At 44.3% G+C, this 22,173-nt stretch overlaps 1 protein-coding gene across 3 annotated transcripts in view; it reads left to right on the top strand.

Moving 5' to 3' along the window:
- The first annotated feature begins 4,833 nt into the window (after positions 1 to 4,833).
- Positions 4,834 to 22,173, top strand: part of LOC310954539 (AT-rich interactive domain-containing protein 1B-like) — a 189,295-nt gene continuing 171,955 nt past the window's right edge. For all 3 annotated transcript variants that reach the window (XM_083924050.1, XM_083924051.1, XM_083924049.1), the window contains exon 1: positions 4,834 to 6,321. In XM_083924050.1, coding sequence (XP_083780176.1) covers positions 5,065 to 6,321 — 1,257 coding nt within the window. In that variant the 5' untranslated portion in view covers positions 4,834 to 5,064. The remainder of the gene's footprint in view (positions 6,322 to 22,173) is intronic.

Genomic DNA, 22,173 nt, shown 5'->3' with positions numbered 1-22,173 from the left:
AAACAAAGTTGGACAGAGCGTCAGTGTTTTACCTCTGCGTATTGTGTGTTTGTGTGTGTGTGTGTGTGTGTGTGTGTGTGTGTGTGTGTGTGTGTGTGCATACATCTGACCTATGACCTTTTTAGTTGACAGAAGGCAGGGGCGCTGGTTGCTCTGATGCTTTAGTTCTTTTTCCTCAATACCACTTATGCCAGAAAGCAGAACAAAAAAAAGTGCTTTAAACAGTCTGCAGACTGTAACGGATTTTTCCATGTGGGACAGCTCGCTCTGCTGAGTCCTTTGTTAATGTTAGTCATCCCATCTGGGTACAAATGTCAAGTGGCAGGGGAATCAAAAGGCTCTTTATTGCACCGCTTCTCAAAACCCCCCAGTAAAGAATAAGTATAGGATGTGTTTATGCACTTACTGTAAACTGGATAACTGAAATAATCACGTCATTTGTTTTACATTTTGTTCGTCGTATGGAGTTTTTACAATAGTCTTCACATCAACTGGCTTCTGTATGAATTCATGAATATGCTAAGTCCAACATGAAATAAACAACGTACTCCTTTTTTCCTGCTGGTGCCACTAAATTGCTGTAACAGTTGATGCTTCGTGTCAGCTGCTAATGCCAATAGGGACTTTTCCAAGGGCAGCAATGCACCAAAGCTATACAGCATTTGAAGTGTTCACTTACTACAAGCAGCATGAAGTCTACCTTGCAACGCTACCAGATTAGCTCACGTTGCCTCGCTAACATATGCAATGACTGCCGGCGAGCTCTTCCCCATTAGGTTTGCACATCAAAGGCGGCGGGAGAAGTTCTTCACAGGCAGTTAAAAGTGGGCTCAGTGTGGATCTTGTAAATACCGTCTTTGAGTCTGTGCCTCTCGGGGGACACTTCACACACTCCTCCAGTCAGGAGAAGGGAGGGAGGGAAGGAGAGGAGCAGTGACAGGCATCAGAGGGGGAGAAGGAGATGGAGGTATGGGGGGGTAAAAGGTGGGGGAGGTACCTGAGAGCCCGGTCCCTTGTCACCTCCAGGATAGGATCTGTGGATGAAGAAAATCACTCTCCTCTCCTCTTCCTCTGTATCTTGCTCTCATCCTCTTCCTCCTCTTCACACTTCACAAGATAGCTGACAGTGAAAGTAGAGCATTGCTGTTTTCCGTTTTCTTTTGAGTCATGTTTTTCATAACACATAAATAGAGCATGCAGCGTCTCGGGAATTCTGTGATTCTGTGTTTCAGTGTACAGGCGGACACAATAGCATCCACTCTCCGCAAGTGTTGTTGAAAACATTTTATCCATCATAGCCATTTGTAGGGCTCTGGTGAGGCCCTCGACTCCACAAGGAGCAGAAAGGAATAAGAGACGTGTTTTGTTTGCAGCCACACACACACACACACACACACACACACACACACACACACACACACACACACACACACACACACACACACACACACACACACACACACACACACACACACACACACACACACACACACACACACACACATCCTAACACGTACATACCGTATGCTCCCAAGCCCATCGTTGCCTGGTTTTGCAGACTGATCAATGCAAATGCTGTTATTTACCCAAGCCTGAAATGAAAAGACTATGGATCAATTTGATGCACTTCCATAGGGTGTGCTCACAATGGCAGGCTTTTTTGTCTCAGCCAAACCCCCCCCCCCCCCCTTACCCATCCACCCCTCATCTTATCTTAAACAAGCCCCCCAACCCTTCAACATCACACATGCAAAATATACCACGCTCTCTCTCACGTACACAAACCATCATCAATGCCATCTTTCAGTGCTCCTTCTCTTTCACCCACAGTGTGACACCAGGCTGCATCCGTCTGAGCCATGTCTGCGTGTGCATGTGTGTGTTTTGGGCTGACCCACTTTCTGTGCTTGGCCAGGCTTGTGCTGCTGCTGCTGCTGTCTGCTGTCTGCTGTGCTGTTCTGTTCTGTGCTGCTAGGGGGAGATCCCTGCAGACTCCCTCGGAACAGACTCCAGCTCTCCTCCTGACAGACACTCACCATAGCATGTTATACCCCTGCAGATTGGAGACCTCTGTCTCTCTGTCTCTCTCTTTCTCTCTGTGTATGTGTGTGAGTCCCAGATACACCTTGATGCTGATGCACCAATGAACACTCACATAAATTCATGCACACGCAGTAACTGCATTCTTACCAACGCACACACAGACTCTCACACACATATGCAAAGCACATACCATCCCAGATCTGTATATTTTTAATTCCATCCACCCTCCTCCGGCTCCTCCTCCTCTCTTCCCCATGTTTGTCTGGAGTTATTGTTTCAATCTTGCTGCATCAGGGGGCCCCTGAAGGTTATAAATTAAACATAAATGCAAATGCGCTGAGCCATTGCCCTCCTCCACCTCCCTCCTCCCGCACACACACCCCACCCTCGCCATTCAAACAGATCAGTGTGTCTGTGAATTAATAGGAGAACAGTGGGCTTTTTTTAATGAGCGAGAGAGGAAAATTAGAGTTGCAAAGCCACAGCGCGCACACCCAGAGCTGCAGCCGAGGCAACGGCTTGAAAAGCCCGGCGCCATCATAGAATATGCTAATGCTCCAGGTCCCCTCACTGTCAGCCTTAGTGTTGCTCTAGATGAGATCAGAGTCGAGGCTTTGATCTGGGACACTGATGGGAGCCAGAACCGTCATGTGCACAAAGTATAGAGAGCAGGAAGGGTTGTGGATGAGGCTTGTTCTAATCAGAAAAGGTGCACATAAGCAGCGATGAAGCACTAACATGAAGAAATTCTTGATCATTTAAGGAGATACTGTTTTGTCTACACATACACAAACCAACAGCAGTTAATTTCTGTCACCTACACGTTTTCCTCTCTCACACACTCTCATACACAGAGAGTGTAAACGTGATGTCTTCTCGGGGTGTCCTATAGATAAATAGCCATCTGGTCTTGTTGATGCTATAGGCTGGGCCTGAGTATGCTGAATGGTGAACACCATGGAGACTTTGTAGTTGGACCATAACAACGTTATAGCTTTTATCCTCTGCCATATGGGCTCATAAAGGCAAATGGCTGGGAGAGGTTTCTAGTGCTGTCACTCGCTTTTATTCTCCTGTGAGTGATCTTCCATTGGGAAAAGTAAGATTAAGCCTCTTTCTGTCATGTAATAGAAATGTTTTCTTAATGTTACACAAGTAGTGAAACATTTCGCGTAAGGCTCTCCTACACCCTTACTCAGTTCTTACAGAAGGTGTGTTTCTAGTTATATTTTTATACATTTATTTATTTATTTTTTAGCTCTAACTTGTACTAACACTGTATCTCCAGCAGGGGTCTTCCCATTGTCATGGACATGGCTTCATACTGAATTATCTTACACTATACACAGGCAGAGTGAATTGTGCCTCCTTGATTCACCAATATGTGACCTGCAGCAACAAATAGGTGCTGGAAAACTCTTCATTACGATCTAGTCATCACCATTACTATGATCATCTATACCTCCACTACTGGCATCTTGGTTTTGCACCCACCACCACCAGCAGTCATCATCATTATCATGGCCATCCTCAGCACAACTCTCATCCCCAAATCCATCGCTTCCCACCCCCACCCCCTCTCCCCTCCACCGCTCTTTCATCCACAGCTCCCTCTGTTGATCAAATGCATCTGATCTCATCAAAGCAGACCCTCTGCTCAGTCCCAACAGACACCCCAGCTTCTTTACTAAGCACTATTTTACATTCATGTTTGAATACCACTGATGGGTTAGCATATCTTGTAGACTTTGGTTTTGTGTGGTCTTACACTGCAGCCTGGGGTTGATTTTTCCCCCCCTTTTTTAAAATCTCATTATCATTTCAGACAGGCTTTTCTCTGACAAAGTAAATCAAACAAAGGGAATTAAAGAATGTAGACTTTTATTTAAACAAGACAAGGCTTTAATATTTTTAATATATTACATTCCTATGGTAACAAGGAGTTTATAGTGCCCTGGTAGTACTGGATGGCATTTTTAAAAATCTGTGATCACATATTATATAGTTTGTGATATTTCCATACTTGCCCTATTACACGATTGCTATAGTTCTTTGTTGAAGGGGGGGATAACTCCTTTTCAGGCTGAAAAGACGTGTTTGGAGCACGCAGGGGATGAACTGAGATATTACAAAATTATAGCTGCTATAAAGTGTGATTACATTCTTATTCCGATGGCAACGTTATTGCGCACAGCTTGTGGCTGCGTGTCCGACTCCTGTCAGAGCTGCAGAGAACTGGCTTGAGCCGAGGGACGGAGAAGATGGGAAGAGGGAAAAACCGATCTGGAGTACTGCGAATAAACCCGCTTGGGCAAACTTAACATCTGCGGGTGTGTTTTTTTGAAGGATCCATGTGGAGCTTAAAAGCAGTGTCCGTCCGTAAATTAGAAATGACCAATGTGTCACGGTTATTTAAAAAAAAAAAATAATATAAGAACTTCAAACTCCGGGGAATGAATCATTCCCTTAACGTCTGAGGTGCATATATTAAATACATCTGGATATTTTAATGACAATAGGGACATATATGTCATGTAAAGTACTGCCACCATCAATGTATCTTTTCAAATCGTAAAATCAACCTTCATAAGCATCGTAAAACACAGACACATCAGACGCAGCGTGCGTAATGTCTCGATACTCCAGTCCGGGTTTTTCAAGTGAGGCGCGCCGGAGCCCTGGAGGTGGATAAGCTGGTAGAGCCCGCTCTCTCTCATGCCATGCTGGGCCACAAGGGCTCCGGGAGACGCTGCTACATATTACCGAGAACCGAGATGGAGGAGAGGCGGAGGGGGGAAGAAAAAAAGTTTCGTTTAAACCTGGCAGAGAAACTTTCAACATGAAGCCTCACTGACGCACCATTTCACCACCACAGCAATACCAGCGCTAGAACAAAGCTTGCTTTTCCACTGAATATATTTTCTCCTCCCAGCTTGGGTTTTTCTTCCCTCTTGTATTATTCTCTGTGTGCAAGGCTGGTCGGGGCTTGCTGTCACTGCGCGCTGAGATGTTGGAGTGACCATGGCTGCGCAAGTTGCATCGGCTCCGACCAGAACTAATAACAAAAATAAGAAATTAAACAGCGGTTTGGGTCAGGAGCTCAATTCTGGGAAATCCGGAGGAGGAGGAGGAGGAGGAACTGTACAGCGGACTGGACCGATGCTGGGTGCCGGAGATGGGACTCTGAATAATGTAGACCATCACCGCCGAAACGAGCTCAACATGGTTCATTCAACTTCCACGACTCACAACCCTTCGGACGGCCACGACAAGGATGGGAATAATCTCACGTCCGCCTCGGTTTCGACTAATTCAAACACTTCCTCGATGGAAACGGGTTTGATCGCGAACCACAAGCTGAAATGTGTGGGGAGCGGAGATCCCCCTCAGTCTCAGCCGCCGCCGCCGCCGCAGCAGCAGCCGCAACCGCCGCCGCAATTCGGCCAATTTGCGCCACATCAGCAGCGACAGATCCAAAGTAACAACACCGCCAATAACAACGGTCAGGGGCCCCGTGGGGACCGAGGTATGGATCACCAACACCACGGTGGAAAAGAGAACCTGTTGGGGGGCCAGGGGGAGCCACAGCAGCAGCACATGCCAGGAAAAGGTGAGGGGGACCTCACCTGTAAACCCGCAGAGAGGATGATGGGTACCAGGTATGATCACTCAAACTTGGGGCCAACTAACAACTCTGAATTTAATAACAACTATTACACTCCAAGGCCCTGTTATGAGCAACATGGCGGACAGCAGCAGCAAAGCAGTGGGATGGGGATAACGCACTCCTCGGCACATAACAGCATGGAGAACTCCCACGAAGCAGGGTACCACAACAGCCAGTACAATCAGTACCCGGCGTACAGGGCGGGCTACGGTGGCGGGACCTACGGGATGATGGGCCCCTCTGGATGCCGGCAACCTGGGGACATAATGATAGGCAGCAACTCCTCAGCAAGCCATGGCAAGTCGCCCCTGGGAGCCGCTTCGGGTGGTTTTCAGAGGTTCCCAGGACAAACTCAACAGCAGCATCCCTCGGGGGCCACCCCGACACTCAACCAACTGCTGACGTCCCCGAGCCCCATGATGCGGGGCTATGGCGGTGCATATCAAGACTACAGCGGCTCCACGGCTCAGCAGCAAGCCGGCATGGGCCTGGGGAAAGACGTAGGACCCCAGTATGGAGCCACCTCGGCCCACGGCTGGGGAGGGCAGCAAAGAAACCACCCGCATTCAATGAGTCCAGGCAACGGAGGGCAAGGCCTCGGCAGGGCGCAGGTAAGTTTTGGAAACTTTGGCGTGCCAATTAATAGGTGGTATGTGTGTGTGTGTGTGTGTGTGTGTGTGTGTGTGTGTGTGTGTGTGTGTGTGTGTGTGTGTGTGTGTGTGTGTGTGTGTGTTGACCACAAATACAGTCCGTGTACCTCGGACAATGGTCATATGTTTGGAGGAGAGGATTCAAGTTAGTAAGTGAATTATACCAAACGTCATGGGTTAATATTTTATATCAAGGAGATTTCATGCAGAAGAAAGGCCATTACATGTGCATAATTGTGATTTATGGAAAAATGTTGATTAATAGATCTGACCGAGCTTTAACATGACATAAAAATGGAAGAAAACCTCACAGCTAAATGAATTTGTCATACACCAGCTTTATTGATCAGGCTATTTAATGACCCTATACTAGTTGATAGGCTAAATCGTCCTCACTTTTCTATAGTTTATACTTTTGTTGTGTAATATTATTTCATTTTTTTATCACCTCTCTGCCGACGTGGTGTCAGACACGTTGCGAAACGCCCTGTTTAGAGGACGTGTTGTGTTCGAGGCGCTGGTCGAACAAAGTAAAACATTCGTACAGAAAATGTACATGAACGATAATTATAAAATCCAGCGTTTTGTAATATTTCCCATCTCTTCATGTTTAAATGATCATGGGAAATGAAACGGACACCGCGGCCGCGCAAACACCGTCTCTGCGCGCTCCGTATCGAGATGGAGCACTTCTGTGCGCCTCGATTTATTCCCATGCAGCTCGGGATTTGAATAGTGGTGGTAAACTGGCTTAAAGCTCTCAGTACTCCCAGCTCACAGTTGACACCCAGTCTGCCATCTGATTGGCTCCCTGTGGCCCCACTGGGCAGATACTGCATTCAGAAAAAAAGGAGGATTCTTGCAGGGATCCTTGTCCATGGCGCTGTAGTGATGCTGCATTCACATCTTTGGGAATACTCCAGACTTGGAGGCCGTCCAACGCAATAATTGAAGTTTTATGAAGGTTTAGGCTGCTCCAGATAATTATTCTCATATTTTTTTCACACTGAAAGGACGTTCAAACACACTGCAATATCAGCTCACATTAACAAAAAGGAAACGTGTCTTCATGTGGAGTTATAATCTTGAATTGGATATGATTGTCCAGTTTTGCTTGTTCGGTTTACTATAAATGTATAATTTCAAGCAGAATTTAGAGAAATTGTCCAACATGTATCATATAACCTGCATGGTACCTAATAAAAAATACAGTAGTTTGTGCATTGATATTGAGAACAAATAAGGAGGAACCTTCTTATTCACAACCACAATTTTACACAACAACCCCTGCAAGCTGAGCTCAGTTGGCCACTGCTGCAGTTGGGGGTTGAACGCCTTTGCTCGAGGGCACCTCAGTTGTAACAGCTGAGGGATGGAAGAAAAGTGTAACTGATTATTCAAGTATTCCTCCCACTGTTTTTGGAGACTGCACTCAAGGATCCCTGGGTGTCCCCAGACCCTGTGCTCAACCACTGATGTGTCAATAGTGTGCAGACCTACAGCCAGGGGAGGGAGTCGCTGCCAGTTCAGAACTCTGCCCTAAAACAAACACAGCGTTTCTCCAAAGGAGCCATTATTCTTCGGTTGTTTTTGATGCACTAAATTATTCGCACTGCTGGATGGCACATCTGGACGACTGGAGGGTAAGGTGGTTGAGCATAGCTGCCTCTCGCAAAACAAAAGCAGTTCATTAGCCAACATTGTTTCAATCAAAGGCAATTTGCGTTGGATGCTGGGGAAATTAAGTGAATGTTTTAGCGTGGGAGGGTTTGCTGCGGTATTGATTATATCAAATTATGCACTGATAAAATGGTCACTAGAAACCTACATTTTATTTCTTACTAGAGTAATTATTACTGATTATGTGCAGATTGGACATTAAGAATGTACATATCAAACACACCTTAATGAAAGTCAGATAGCATATCAGTCAGAGCATACAGGTATGAGTCATATTCTACACTATTCATGTGTTTTAGTCCATATAATTCCAACAAACCAGCCCCCTAAAAAATTGTGCATTTAACATTATATACAGCAAATGTTTTATTTTATAGGTGCATGTGTGACTATTTTGTTCCCAGACTCTACAAACATTTCAGCAGCAGTATATTCGCGCTACAAAAGCCCTATGTTTAATTCATATTTGGAGCGGCAGCACTGCTCTCCTGTGCGCTGACAGGCTGTGTGAGAAAGGCGAGCGGTGTAGTGCATAATACTGCCTCCAAATTGGCCCCGTGATATGACTGCGCTTCACTTCAGAGTGCGTTTGGTCGGAGCATGCCTCTGTCACCTGTTGGCACAGTTTCCCCTCTTTCAAATTCAATTTCCCTCCCTACGGCCTCTCTTCAGGAGCAAGCTGTGAGTGAAACGAGTGCACCTCATTTACATCCCCCCCCCCCACACACACACACACACACTTGTCTCGCCACTAACCAAAATGAAGACAGAGCCCTACAACTGTGTGTGTGTTTTGTCACACATATCATAGATACATATGTTATTTAGATGTGGGTGTTGAACCTGCTCCCTCATCAAAATTATTACTACTTTTTCAATGACTGTGACCTATTTGACTGAGGAAGAACAGAGCAATATTCCGTGTTCAGTGTGTGACCTTCTGCCCGAAAGTGTGTCTGCATGTTTGTCTACACGTTAGCTGCTTTAAATCCAGGCCGTTCCTGCTCAAAGTGTGTTTCTCCCTGCTTATGTGCAGTAATACAACAGCATATATGCAATCCTAATGACATAGGCTGACATCATAACTGAAACAGCATATTCTGCCTGAACTTATATGTGTAACAAGAATCTGTCAGTTATCCACTAATCAGAACACGCACAACACACAGAGAACAATGAAAGTAATTAGGAGATAATAATGAGGACCTCGCAAGTTAGAAATGGTGTTGTTGCTTCAATAATTGCAGCAGCAACCCATTTAAAATCTGACCTAATAAAAAAAAATGAATGGATACGTAATTCCCACTAATGTATCACTATTATGGTCAGTGTTTTGCCTTAGTTTTTTTGTTTGTTTTTTTGAAAGAATTGAAATCACAACTCAGTAGTTCTACATATCAAAGACTATGGACCCAATCCCGTCCTTGGTAATGTGCTTACCTTGAAATGATTCCTGCGCAGTGCTCTCCAGTGCATACTGTTTACATTTCTCTCTTATGAATTATTAGTGTGATACGAACAAAGACTTTATAATAGGAGCAATGCATCAATGTCACATTGTATTATGCGGCTATCTCAGGGAGCCTTGTGCATAGTGATGGGCCTGACTGTTGCTGCTGGAATTTAATTTATGATACATGTTCTGCATCGGACAGACAGCCCGTGGAGTCTGGTCAGGAAATGGGCGCAGGTGTTTGTGTGCGTGCATTTGTGTGTGTGTGTGTGTGTGAGTGTGTTTGGGCGCTTCTTTTTATTCTAGGGAGTGTGTTAAGATTTTTTTAAGGTTCGTGAGGTGTGTCCCTTCTCTATGTTTGTGTGTGTGTGTGTGTGTGTGTGTGTGTGTGTGTATGTTTGTGTGTGTGTGTGTGTGTGTGTGTGTGTACGGGCAGGAGAAGGGTAAAGCCCCTGTGTCAGCAGTCCAACTTTAACCCCAGCCTTCTCAGTATGTCTCTCTCTCTCTCTCTCTCTCTCTCTCTCTCTCCCTCCATCTCTCGCTCTCTGATCCTTCCCGTCAGTCATTTGTTTATGTCGGTTTGTTTACATCTCTGTCTTGGCTAGCCAGCACAGTGCTGATTAGCAACACTAGAGTGAAATTTTAATTTGCTCTGTTGCGTCCGATAAGAGCCCCACACAGCGTTTTTCATCTGCCTTGGATGAAACACAGAGCCTGCTTAGGTAATTGGCAGGCTGGGGTTATCCCCGGTCTGCATGCGGTTTTTCGCAATATGCCAATTAATTCAGATTTTTAGAAATAATATGAATTTAAGTAACATATTGTCCAATTGCATCTCTGGACATAAACTCATGTATTATTAGCTGACTTAATAAAATAATTGTATTTCTTTCTGGTTCCACTATGCACTCACAGCATCCCCTGGAGTTAAAGGTGGATGTGTAAACGCCCTGAAGAAAGGATTTAATTACTGCGAGCAGGCCTTGATTTGGTGTCAGCTGTTTCTCAGCTCTGTCTCTGTCCAAATTGCTGGTGTCAGTAGGGAGCAGAAAAACCTAAACCAAAGCAGTTTTGGGGAGTAACTTTAATCATGCATATGGGAGAATTTGGCTGTTCCATGAAGATGAAGTAGTCCAAGGTTTCTTGGATTTGATAGTTATTTCAATTTCATTTCTCAAACTTGTTCAGTCCGTCAGCAGTGGTGGATTTTACCATAGAAGAAAGCTATAGGCATCTTCTTGCATTCTGGGATTTGTAGGATTTATTTCACAAGTCTGGTATGGGGTTAGTAGTGTATCTAACCCATAGATCTAACAGGTATCACCACTACTTCCTCTCTGTGTCTCAAATAGCCAAATGGCCCTTTATTGATATTTATTTATTCCATTAAAAGCAAAGACAACTTTAGAAATATCGAAGCAAACCGGCTGCTAACTCTTTTCCTACCAGATGAGTTGAAGTAAATTAACAGTTAAATTTGTTTAACCATCAAAATTGAAATGTATGTGTTGTTGTATCTATTGTTGCCTGTTGTGCAGCCCGATCACTGAAACAAAGAAAGCTCTGGTCAGTATAATAATGACCATGTGATTTCAACTTGAGCATGAGCACAATTACCCTTTTTTTTACATTGTGGTGTAAACATGTTACTTTTGCAATTATTTAAAAAAAAACATTTTTATACAACGGAATTTTTTTTAATATACGTGTATATATAGTGTAACTTCATCAGTTTCAGGTTTTTTATGTGATAATTTATTGAATTTGTCTTTCTAATTCCAATAGGTCATGATTTGCATAAATCTGCTTGCACTGAGAGTTCTTCTCTGTGTAAACAGAGTACAGGAAGGCCAGAGATGTAGAAATGTAGGTGATATTTAGAGTGAGTCACATGGCGGCTGCTGCCTTCTGAGGTATGGGCCCGACTGAGTTCACAGAGAAAGAGAGACAGAGAATCAGTATCTGAACTCTGGTGCACTCAGTACAGTTAAAATCCTCTCCCTCTGGATCTCTTGTGAATGTTGGAGGGAAAGGAAGTATTTACGAGTTGTTGGACTCACACACACACAAATATATTGGGTTTCCTCCCTTCTGTTGTGTGTGTATGTGTGTGTGTGTGTGTGTGTGTATGTGTGTGTGTGTGTGTGTGTTTGCGTATGTGTGTGTGTGTGTGTGGCTGGCAGGGTGCCAGGTCTCATGGCAGTGGGTGTTGTGGTGCCCCCCCCACTCCACCACCCCTCCACCCTGACCTTCACATATGCTAATTAGCCATGTGCAGCTGCTGGAAGGAAAGACTCCTGAAGGAGATTTGTCTTTCTTTCAGTCTTTCTTCTGTTATTTCTCAGTGTGTATGCTAAGTCAATGTATGGCAGTTACTTACTATATATACTTGATAAACAGATGGTGCTCAAAACTATACAGTTTGCTTTCACTTTCAGTTGCATCTCTTTTTGCTCTCTCTGTGTTTTTGCTTTGAATACAGTCTCTCTTCTCTTATCTGCCTCATGTCCCTGGCTCTCAGTAGCTAGCTCGTTCTCCCAAGGGACCAGCAGTCAGTTCAGAGGTATTTAGACAGCCAGCATATCCTATCGAATATTTATACACTATACTGTAGCTGTGGGCCACTACTGACTCCCCTTTCCTTCTTTTCCTCTCTGGCCAACAGAAGTGGAAATGGGAAACATACGGGTTAGTCCCTCTGGAAATGAGTCATTTTGTGATTGCAGCAATTAATACAAATTCAAAGAGTCAGCATGACAAGATCCAACCAAACTCTGCGATTCCTTCCTCTTTGTATAATAAAAGCAGAGTCTGATAGTAAAAAAAGACAAGAGAGGAGGACAAATGGCTGATTATTGTGGGAGTCATTTTTATTTCAAAAAATTTAGAGGATATTTTAGTGCGCATATATTATTTTTCAGAAAAAAATTACAGTAGTAGCATTTTCTTTTCCTTGAGCTTTTGGTTTGCTTACTTGGGGACTTTGGTCATCTGACGAAACAAATGAGCACATTTGTTCCTTGTCACAGAAATGTTGACTTAAAAGCCCATGTTTAATCTGTGTAGTGTGTGTGCATGTGTGTGTGACTGTGTACGAACATCCAACTGCCACCATCAGCTCCTCCTCTTACCAGCCTGGGAAAAAATCATCATCATCATCATTATCATCATCATCATCATCATCATCATCATCGTCATCATCATCATCATCATCATCATCATCATCATCACCATCATCATCACCATCATCCGTCACTTTACACATCAAAGCCTCTGCACTCCTCTCTGTTTCCTGACTGTAGACTGTGCACTCCAGTCACACGTCTTGCTGTTTGGTTTGACTTGATCCTAATCAGCGCTGGCACAGTGGGACCATTTGCTTAGCTAAAAGGAAAAAAAAAAGAGAATACAACCAAACGGCACCAGCAAGGCGCTGTATGTCGTTTGTGAAGCACAGATGAACAAAAATAGAAAAGCGATAGGACACGGACGACGCACCGAGTTTCTGTTGATGAGTATTTCTTCGGGTCGTTTCTTTTTCTCTTCGAATTCCACTTCTTTAATGTCCTTTTCTGTCACACACAAACACTCACACATAATATTAAACACAGACTTGCATGCTGTCTCTGTCTTTTGTGTCGACTGGTCAACCATGTATTTTTTTCTAGCCCCATCATGTTCCATTCCTTTTTTTTCCTTTCTTACTAAACCTAGGATTGCCCATTACAGCTAACTGTATATATACAGTGTGTGTGTATGTGTGTGTGTGTATTTGTTGCAGTGTGGATTTATTGGTGATTTATAGACACAACAGGACACTTGTGGTCACTCCTGGCTGAACCCTACCTAATTTAGATCAATTTTATCTCAGCAATTTAGGAAGCAACTTCAGACCACATCCTCCTCCAAACACATATGCACTGTTGACACATTTACACACACACACACACACACACACACACACACACACACACACACACACACACACACACACACACACACACACACACACACACACACACACACACACACACACACAGACACACACACACACACACACACACACACACACACACACACTGGAGATACCGTATGTGGGAGAAAGGGTTATGTTAAAAATTTGGTCATGATTTGTTTCAATGGGTGTGGAGTTCAGATATTCTTAAGTCTCGGTATTTCTCTCAATTTCTTGCATTACACACCTCTCTGATATGGCCAGACTTGTGCTCTGCATTCCTGCCACTCCTTTGACACAAACCGGATGAACTGGATTAGATATCGACATCACAAGTGAACTTTATTTTGACGTTTAAATGTCTTATTTCTTTAAGATGTTAATTCCTCCAAAGGATATCAATACAGTTGGCAAGAGCAGATGTTTGCTGTTCACACTTAATCTCCCTGTGCAACTGTGTCTGAGTGTGTGTGTGTGTGTGCGAGTGTGTGTGTGTGTGCGTGTGTGTGTGTGTGTGTGTGTGTGTGTGTGTGTGTGTGTGTGTGTGTGTGTGTGTGTGTGTGTGTGTGTGTGTGTGTTTCTTAGTGCATGCATGTGTGTGCGTCTCCTTACTCAATGAACATCCATAGTTACTGTTGGCTAAACATGCAAAGGTTACTGTAATGTCAGACACATGCCAGAGGGGAGTGTGGAATACCACATTAACATAATCCATAGACAACTGTCCCATTTACAAACATTGTCGTTCCGGGCTGATCGCCACAGCGCTGCAAGAGCACATGACTGGTCCTGCTTCCGCTACGCTGCATGAGACTGAATGGGGGAACTACAACACAATGGCACTCCTCTGACAGAAAGAGTGTTCCAAGGAAAATGGCTGGTTGTCAGATTTTGGCATGAGTCGCCGGGACAAATTATGAGGCTTGAACCTGAAACATTCCTCCGCTCTACCTGAGGCAAGGGCTGACAGCTTATATTGCTCGGACAGTTACAGTAATGTGAAGGTATTGTTGTCTTGTCCGACCTGCTGGCCTCTGGGTGCATGTGGCAACAGTTTGCTGTGTACTGTGAGAACTTCTGGTAACTCAGTGGGTTGAGACTTGATTTAGGAAGAATTTATTGGAATCTGACTAATAAAGACCCTCCTGTGGTGTTTTAATTTACCTCATGAGAAGGTTGGGGTTAAATTTCTCTCTTAAGTCTAAACAGATTTACTCCTGTGTTAGTAAGGGAATATGAGAATAGCTCTCCTCGGCCTTTTATGATCAAAATATCTACATTGTTGCACTAAATATAGTTGTTTTTGTTATTTGCTTAAGCAAAGAGGTAATTTTTTTAACTTGAAAAGAGATTAATACAAAGCAACCATTGGATTAATATTTAAAGCATTTGGTGTTAATTAGTTGTTTTATGGTAGTTGAGGCGGCTAACGTGTTGCCCTCTCACCCGCCGGGGCTGAAGTCTGTGCTGGTAGTCGGAATGATTGTTTTGATAATTGTGTGTACAAAAGCCGGAGAAGAGGCGCTTACTGCTTTTTGAAAAATACATTTCTATATTTACAGCTGGCGTTGACTGTGTGAGTCTTCGCTTTCAGTGTTGTTTTGAGCGATCCATTGTTTTCACTCGCATAACGGGTATTTTAATTAGTCTTTGGAAATTCCCTGTGTGTTGTGGTTTGCGTTGGACACTGCCGACTCCCACAGCTCCCAGACATTATTTCTCAACTTTTCTTGCACATTGGCTACGTTCCAGAAGCAGAGTCATGCTTGGAAACTTCAGCATTTTCTCATTTTCTCATCTGTTTTTTAAAGCACAAACAACCTTTCCATCTCTCTCCTCTTTTTCCCCCCAGTTGTTTCCAAGTCTCTATCTTTCTGTCTTTTGGATGCTAGTTGTGGGTGACCTTGGCTTGTGACTACAGTGCCTACTCATTAAGTAGTAAAGATGAATGGTTCCATTATAGCAGGGGGGGAAAACGAGCAGGGCCAATTAGTGGTAATTAACAGCGGAGAGGGAGAGGCGCTTTGGAGGGCACCCTGACCCGGACTCTGGAACGGGGCAGAAGGGAGCAGGGGGTGTGTGTGTGGAGGAGATATAGGTGCAGAGACGTGTGTATTAGGAAAGGGTATATAGGAGGTGATTATAAGTGTGGATTGATGTAATGGAAAAGTGTGTTTTTTTATGTGTGTGAGGTGTATGTGATCAATGTATATGCGGATTTACATGTGTGGGTATATCAATGTAATTTGAATGTATCCTATGTAAATATAGCAGGTTTTAACGTTTAAATGTGTATGTACGTGTAAGCAGTTTTATGTGAATGTGCTTATGTATGTGTGAATGTGAGTATTAGGTTATAAGAGGTGTTTACATGATGTTTGATATGCATGTTCTATTATTGTGTATATTGTAAAGCAAAGCTGTAGGTGTGTAGCCTTGCAGACATTCCTGCGTGCTGACAGAAGGGAAAATCACAGGGGGATTCAGCACGTTTGAGCGTTTAGAGGTGGCGGAGGTCAATAGCTAGCAACACCTCTCTTTGACTTTTAACCCCTGATGTGATGTCACTCCCCCTCCCCTCAGCCCTCTGGTGCGGCCAGGGAGCTCGTTAGGCAAAGGTCTGAGAATAAAAGGCCCTGAAATGCCAAGCCAATATACCATCAGTGCTAATGAACATTTTGTGATGATTTTTGTTCTTAATCAGGGAATTTTTTTTGTGCTGATTTGCAGTATTTTAGCATCTCAGCATCAAGGAGAAATTCAAGGTTGTTCACTGAGGTGCTCTCTTTCTCTCTCTCTCTGTCTTTCTTTCTTTTTCTCAGCGGCTGTGCTTGATTTATTCACTCTGTCTACCTCCTCTTTTTTATCAGTTCTTGGGTGAAATTGTCACAGCTGTGTAATCCTTTGGGTGCAACTAGCTGGGAGACTCGCATGTGAGCATGCACTCTGTGAGATGGTTGTGTGTTTTTAATGATATTGGCGATGGGGTGTCTAAACAGTAGATAGCACCGGGTCTTCTGTCCAACATGGAAATCCTGGCAAGTCAATAAAGCAATGTTCAATATACCAGGGAACAAGGCTGTGTTGTCACTTTAACAGACATGTTAGAATTGGCAGTTAGTGATAGAGAGCATTTGTAGAGGCTGGAGGTTTTTTAAGGTATTTTGCAAAGTGCTGGCAAAGTGCTGCTTTCAGGGCCCCTGAAATTGCAATTCCTAGCAAATGGATGGTTTGAGGAGTATACAATGTATTAGAAGTCAATTGTGCATGGGAGGGCCTATTTTCCATATCGCTAGTCGAACAAGTGTGTGACTGTGTGTGTAGCTGTTGCATCTCTGCCTTTGTGGCACATACACACACATACACATGCACAAATACATTCAGACTGCACATGTCCCCGCTCCATCTATTCCCCTGTTGCTCCAGCGTCTCTTGGCTCTGTCATGTGCAGGTTTGTCTCTATGGCAGGATTGAGGGAGGGGGTTCACTGTGGGGGCCGCGACATACATCAGAAACCATTACCCATAATGGCCTCCTTCCCCACACCCCGCATATCCATTCCCTTCCCCTCTTCTGACATTTATTTTATGACTGCTTACATATCAAATATTTAAATAAACAGAATCGGGGGCTTTGGCTGAGGTTTGCCCGGGGGTGACAGGGGGAGTTGCGGCGGAGGGAGGAAGGGGATGGATGATGACATTCATTTCCGAAATGAGGAAAGAAAAAAAAACAGGGTTGGGTGGGAGGGGTGGTAGTGGTGAACGATGGGAGGAAAAGCAGCGGCGGCGGAGAGGAAGGGGGAGAAGATAATGCTTCGCTTGGCACCAATCATAGCGGGCGGCGTGTTTTTTCGCTTACGCCTGGCAGCAGCGGTGACAGTCGTTTGTGTATGCGAACGTGTGTACGGGTGCAAGTGTTTATGCGCGTGTGCATGTTGTCATGGGGCTCATCCGTCAGCATTTCCTGGGGACGCAGGAGGACGTGGGAGAAGGCCCTTGTGGCTCGTAAAAAGCAGCCCGCCGTACTGAAGTAATATCAATTGCGCGGCAACCGCCAAGGAGATCAGACGCAAAGTAACATAGGGGGGTAAAAAAACAACATAGAGAAAAGAAACAAAATGTAACACAGCAATGAGAGGAGGTAGAAAATGAAAGGACAGAGCAAGGGAATGAAGGTGAGGATTATGAAGATTTATCTATCAGGAGAGAAAGATGGAAAGAAGGCGGGCGAAGAGTGTGAAGGGGAGAGGTAGAGAAGGAAGGGTATAAAGAGAAAGGTGTATAGATATATGTAGAGACGGAGTGGTCCTGGGGTGCAGGCGGCCGGTCTTGTGCTGGCTGGCGTCGGTGGGAGGCCCATTACTGTCAGGCTAATCTTAAAATAATTAATTGCGAAGTCAACGCTTTTTAAAGAGTATTGTAATTGAATCCTAAATTAGGCTTGGGAAAGGGGACGCGTCCTGCTTTGCTGCAAGTGTGTTCCCATTCTCCAGTCACACACACACACACACACACACACACACACACACACACACACACACACACACACACACACACACACACAGTGGGACGTGCACGCAGGCGGGCAGAAAGAGAAAAAAAGACAACAGGCAAAGAAAATGCTAATGAAATGCATATTTGGGGAGAAAGGGGCCATCTATAATTTAGCTGTGCTCTTTGAATGTGAATGATGTGTGTGCAAGCGCTGTGATTTATTTTTGTTGTGCAGAGGGATAATTCTGTCAGAGTAGGCTTTTATTCTTGTAAACAAATGTGGGGAAAAGAGCAGAATAAAAGTGGAGTAATAAAGTAAACAGAATGGTATGAATACATTTAGCTACTGGCATGAATAATTTGTATAGGGGATGGAGGGGTTTGATGAAAGAGAGATGACAGATATGAGAGCTGGGATATTGCCTGATGAAATTTTGGGTTGTCCTCCGACTCACTGTTTTCTGGCTCTTGTTTTCATTTGTGTGATTTTTTTTTCTCATGGATTAGTGCTAGTGTCTCTTGCTTCCCCACACCTGCACAATTAGGTAGAGCATAGCCTTCACATACACCTAACATGCACCTTATAACCCCTCAAATCCTCCATGGCCCTTTTGCACTATAGCCTCCGTACTGAGACCCTGCTTAAAATGAGCAGCTCAATGTGCTTTCACTTACACACACTGCTACCCACATGGCTTCTCCTGGATGACCCCTGCAAAAACTATAAGCTATAGAACTTTCTGGATCAAAGCGCCGGGAAAAGGGTCTGCCCTCCATAAACGTCAGTCCTGCTCCATAACTCTGGCAGGAGCCAGGGAAGAAAGATGGCACAGGGTGTGGGGTCAGGGAGACAGTTCTGCAAAGCAATAATGGAAACTAGGCAGTCAACAGATGCATTTTGTAAAAGATTAAAAGTAGAGAAACTGCAATAATTTGAATGATAGTTTATACCCTTGAGGTATATAAACTCTTATCATAGTAACTGTACACTGAGATTATTTTTTAGGGGTTATTTGCTTCAGTTTACAATATATAACTATGATAATGGCTTCAGATAGCCAAAGTATTGACACACAGAGATTATTGAATGAAGTAACGATAGAGTTTCAGTCAGTCAAATTACTTATCCTGTTATGTTAAATTGTGTCTCCATCTCACCCCCACCAACACAAAAACCAGTCGAACCGCTCTGCCAACAAGTTGTCCGTTGCTGCTGTTCCCCCTTCTTATGCACTGTCCTGTTGCACTTCAGGTTCAGCTTTATTGTCATCTGTATTAAAATCTTTGTCAGAAATTAAATACACTGAAATTCTTCAACTCTGGCACAAAAATCTGGCGGCATCTGTATGACAAATCAAACGTTCCTCATGCTGTTTTCCAAATGTTTGAAACCTATTCAACCCTTATTTGGCCCAGATCTGACAGCTATAAACTTGGCCCAGAACATCCCATTTTCTCCTGGCTGACTGGGATGAATAACAGCAGAGCGGACAATATTGTGGTCTAGCTGAGCACGGCTGACTCTTCTGTCTCTGTGATCCCTCTATCAATAAGGAACACAGGCCTGTCAGAAGGGCTGCCAACTGTCTGGCTGTCCACGCAGCCTGCTCTCTACGCAACATCTGGACACAGATGGTACGCAGTGATCACACACAAACAGACACACAGACACACACAGACACACAGACACAGACACACACACACACACACACACACACACACACAAAATACTTATACACATGTTTCACTGATACTGGCAGACATTCACAGACATGCTGTGCATTTACAGTTTGTTAAAAAGCTGATGTGTGTATGTGCATTCATGCAGTGTACACACACACACACAAACACACACACACACACACACACAAACACGCCGTATACACCATATATACCATATATATTGTATATACACAGGTTCACATGAAGATTGCAATGTAGGTGAATATATAGAATAAATACTCACACAGAACACAGGATCACCTTTTTTCACAGAATCAAACACATGATAAAATGTATGTGTTGCAGCCAAAGGATATGTGGCCTCTTTTGGGAAATATGTGCATCCCTTTAATATATCTGGCCTTTAATAAAAACCTGAACATAAAAGGTCAGTCAAGGTTCGGTGAGTAAAACAACTCATGATCAGGGTACTTATTCCGGCCATAGATGGGGCTTGCTCTGATTTCGATAAAGCGTGTTTTTGCACTGTTACTAAATGCTGAATTAAGTAACAGATTTAGCTATTGTTTAATTTTCTTTCTTATAGTGAAAACATATGAGGCTGATGAAAACTCCAAGATAAAAATACCATATGCTATGGATACTATACAGGAGATGTACATAGTCACAATCATTTTTAGCATGATCATGTCCAAATCTAATTACAGCCCTTTAATAGCAAATATCACTCAATTTTCTCAGTCATATGTTATTCATACGGTCTGGCACACTCAGTCCACTGTAAACATAGCTGCCCTGGGGCATAGCAATAATGGGAGTGAATGGTGGAGTTAAGTGTGAGTCAGAGGTGTGTATGTGCAGTCCAGGCCATGCATCAAGGCTCCCACAGGCTCTCATTGATCGACCCAGCCCCCCCCCCCCCAACCTCATGTTCCCAGCCAGCTTCGGTGATTGATTCCCAGTCAGGGCCCTGGAGATGGGAGGCCTGGCCTGGGCTTGCAGAGCCTGGGGCCTCCCAGAGGGTGACCTGGATGGGACTGCGGGGGGGGGCTTATTTCCAGGGCCCCTAACCCAGGTCGAGGAACCCATTTCTGGGGAAGCCTTCACAGCGGGGTGGAGGAGTGGAGGCTCACATTTATTACACGAGAAAATTAAGGCCACGTCTGCTGCTGCTGCTGCTATAGTTAGGTGTGTGTGTGTGTGTGTGTGTGTGTGTGTGGGGGGGGTGGGGGGGGGGGGTGGGGGGGGGGTAGTGGTGGAGTGTTTGTTCGAGTGCATGTGTGCAAGAGGTGAAGATATTGGTGTGTAGAGGTTTGGAGGGAAAGAAGACTACCGACACAATCTGTCATAGCCACACACACACACGTACACACAGTTATTTTACCGCTGAAAGCTGGAATATATTTTTTGGTTCCACTTACAATGTTCAAGCCTCCAACCTGCTGTGCTCCTATCCACACTTAACATCACTCCCGCCCCTCTCCATGCCACTGTACGACAGTAAAGTGACATAAAGTAAAGCAGAAGGGGGGGGGGAGTTGTGGGGGGATTGGTGATGATATGAAAATCAATTTTTTTCTAATTAACTTTGTAAATTTCCTGCTGAGCTATCAGACGTCGGGGCCCGGTGTGTCGTGCTGAGTCCGATAATGAAATCAATTTGGTTCAAATTGTTTCAGGTGACTTTTAATGAGTATCTAATATCCGCCTGAGGTAGGAAGGTCAGGTTATCTGTTTGTTGTTTGTGTTTTTGTTTTTAAATGATGGATCACCCACAGGAGAAACATGGATGGTTTCACCCTGGAAGACTGGGCAGTGCTCCAAAACTAACAGAACTAAATGTCTATCCTTGTTTTCTGTGGGGAGCCTCTTTAACTGCACCACGTGTGTGACCTAGTTTGACAACTTTATTTTTATAGTTACAGTATTTTTACTATTTATTCAGTCCTTGATTATATTGAAATCATACACCTGTGTTTCAGGAGCACCAAACAAACTCAAGGAGGAACGGTGGAAAAGAGCTTTATAACGGGGACGGGGGCTTATTGTGGTCTTGCTGTAGATGGAGCTTTCACATTCATAATTTACTCTGCTCCCTCTCCCTCAATGACCAGCCTCCCAGCCTGAGGAGCTCGTTAAGCTTTGCCTTACAGGGAAGACTAATGGATGCCAGAGAAAGCCCCCTCAGGACCCTTTAGCATCGTTTCTGTTGGTCTGCCCGCTTAGTATTCACTTATGTATTTTCACCCTACTCTGAGCACAATATCATGAATAACCATTGCTAATTCATAAACACACTTGGTGATACGGGACCCCGTTCATAATTATCCAAGCTGTAGAAACGCAGTTCCTCTTCAATACCATTCCATTAGCAAAGGTGGTGATTTCCTCGTATACGGAGGGAATCTAGCCTGCATATTTAATACCAGCATTTCGGCTCGACTCGAAGGAGCTGGGGGAAGAAAAAGGGCAGCATATTTACTCACATAGCCTGTTCCTCATCTTTGGGGCAGATGGAGTTATGTTATTTTCCTCCCTCCAGCCCC

Source organism: Echiichthys vipera (assembly GCF_963691815.1).
Source record: "Echiichthys vipera genome assembly, chromosome: 12".
NCBI lineage: Eukaryota > Metazoa > Chordata > Actinopteri > Perciformes > Trachinidae > Echiichthys > Echiichthys vipera.
This window is presented reverse-complemented; position numbering and strand designations above follow the sequence as displayed.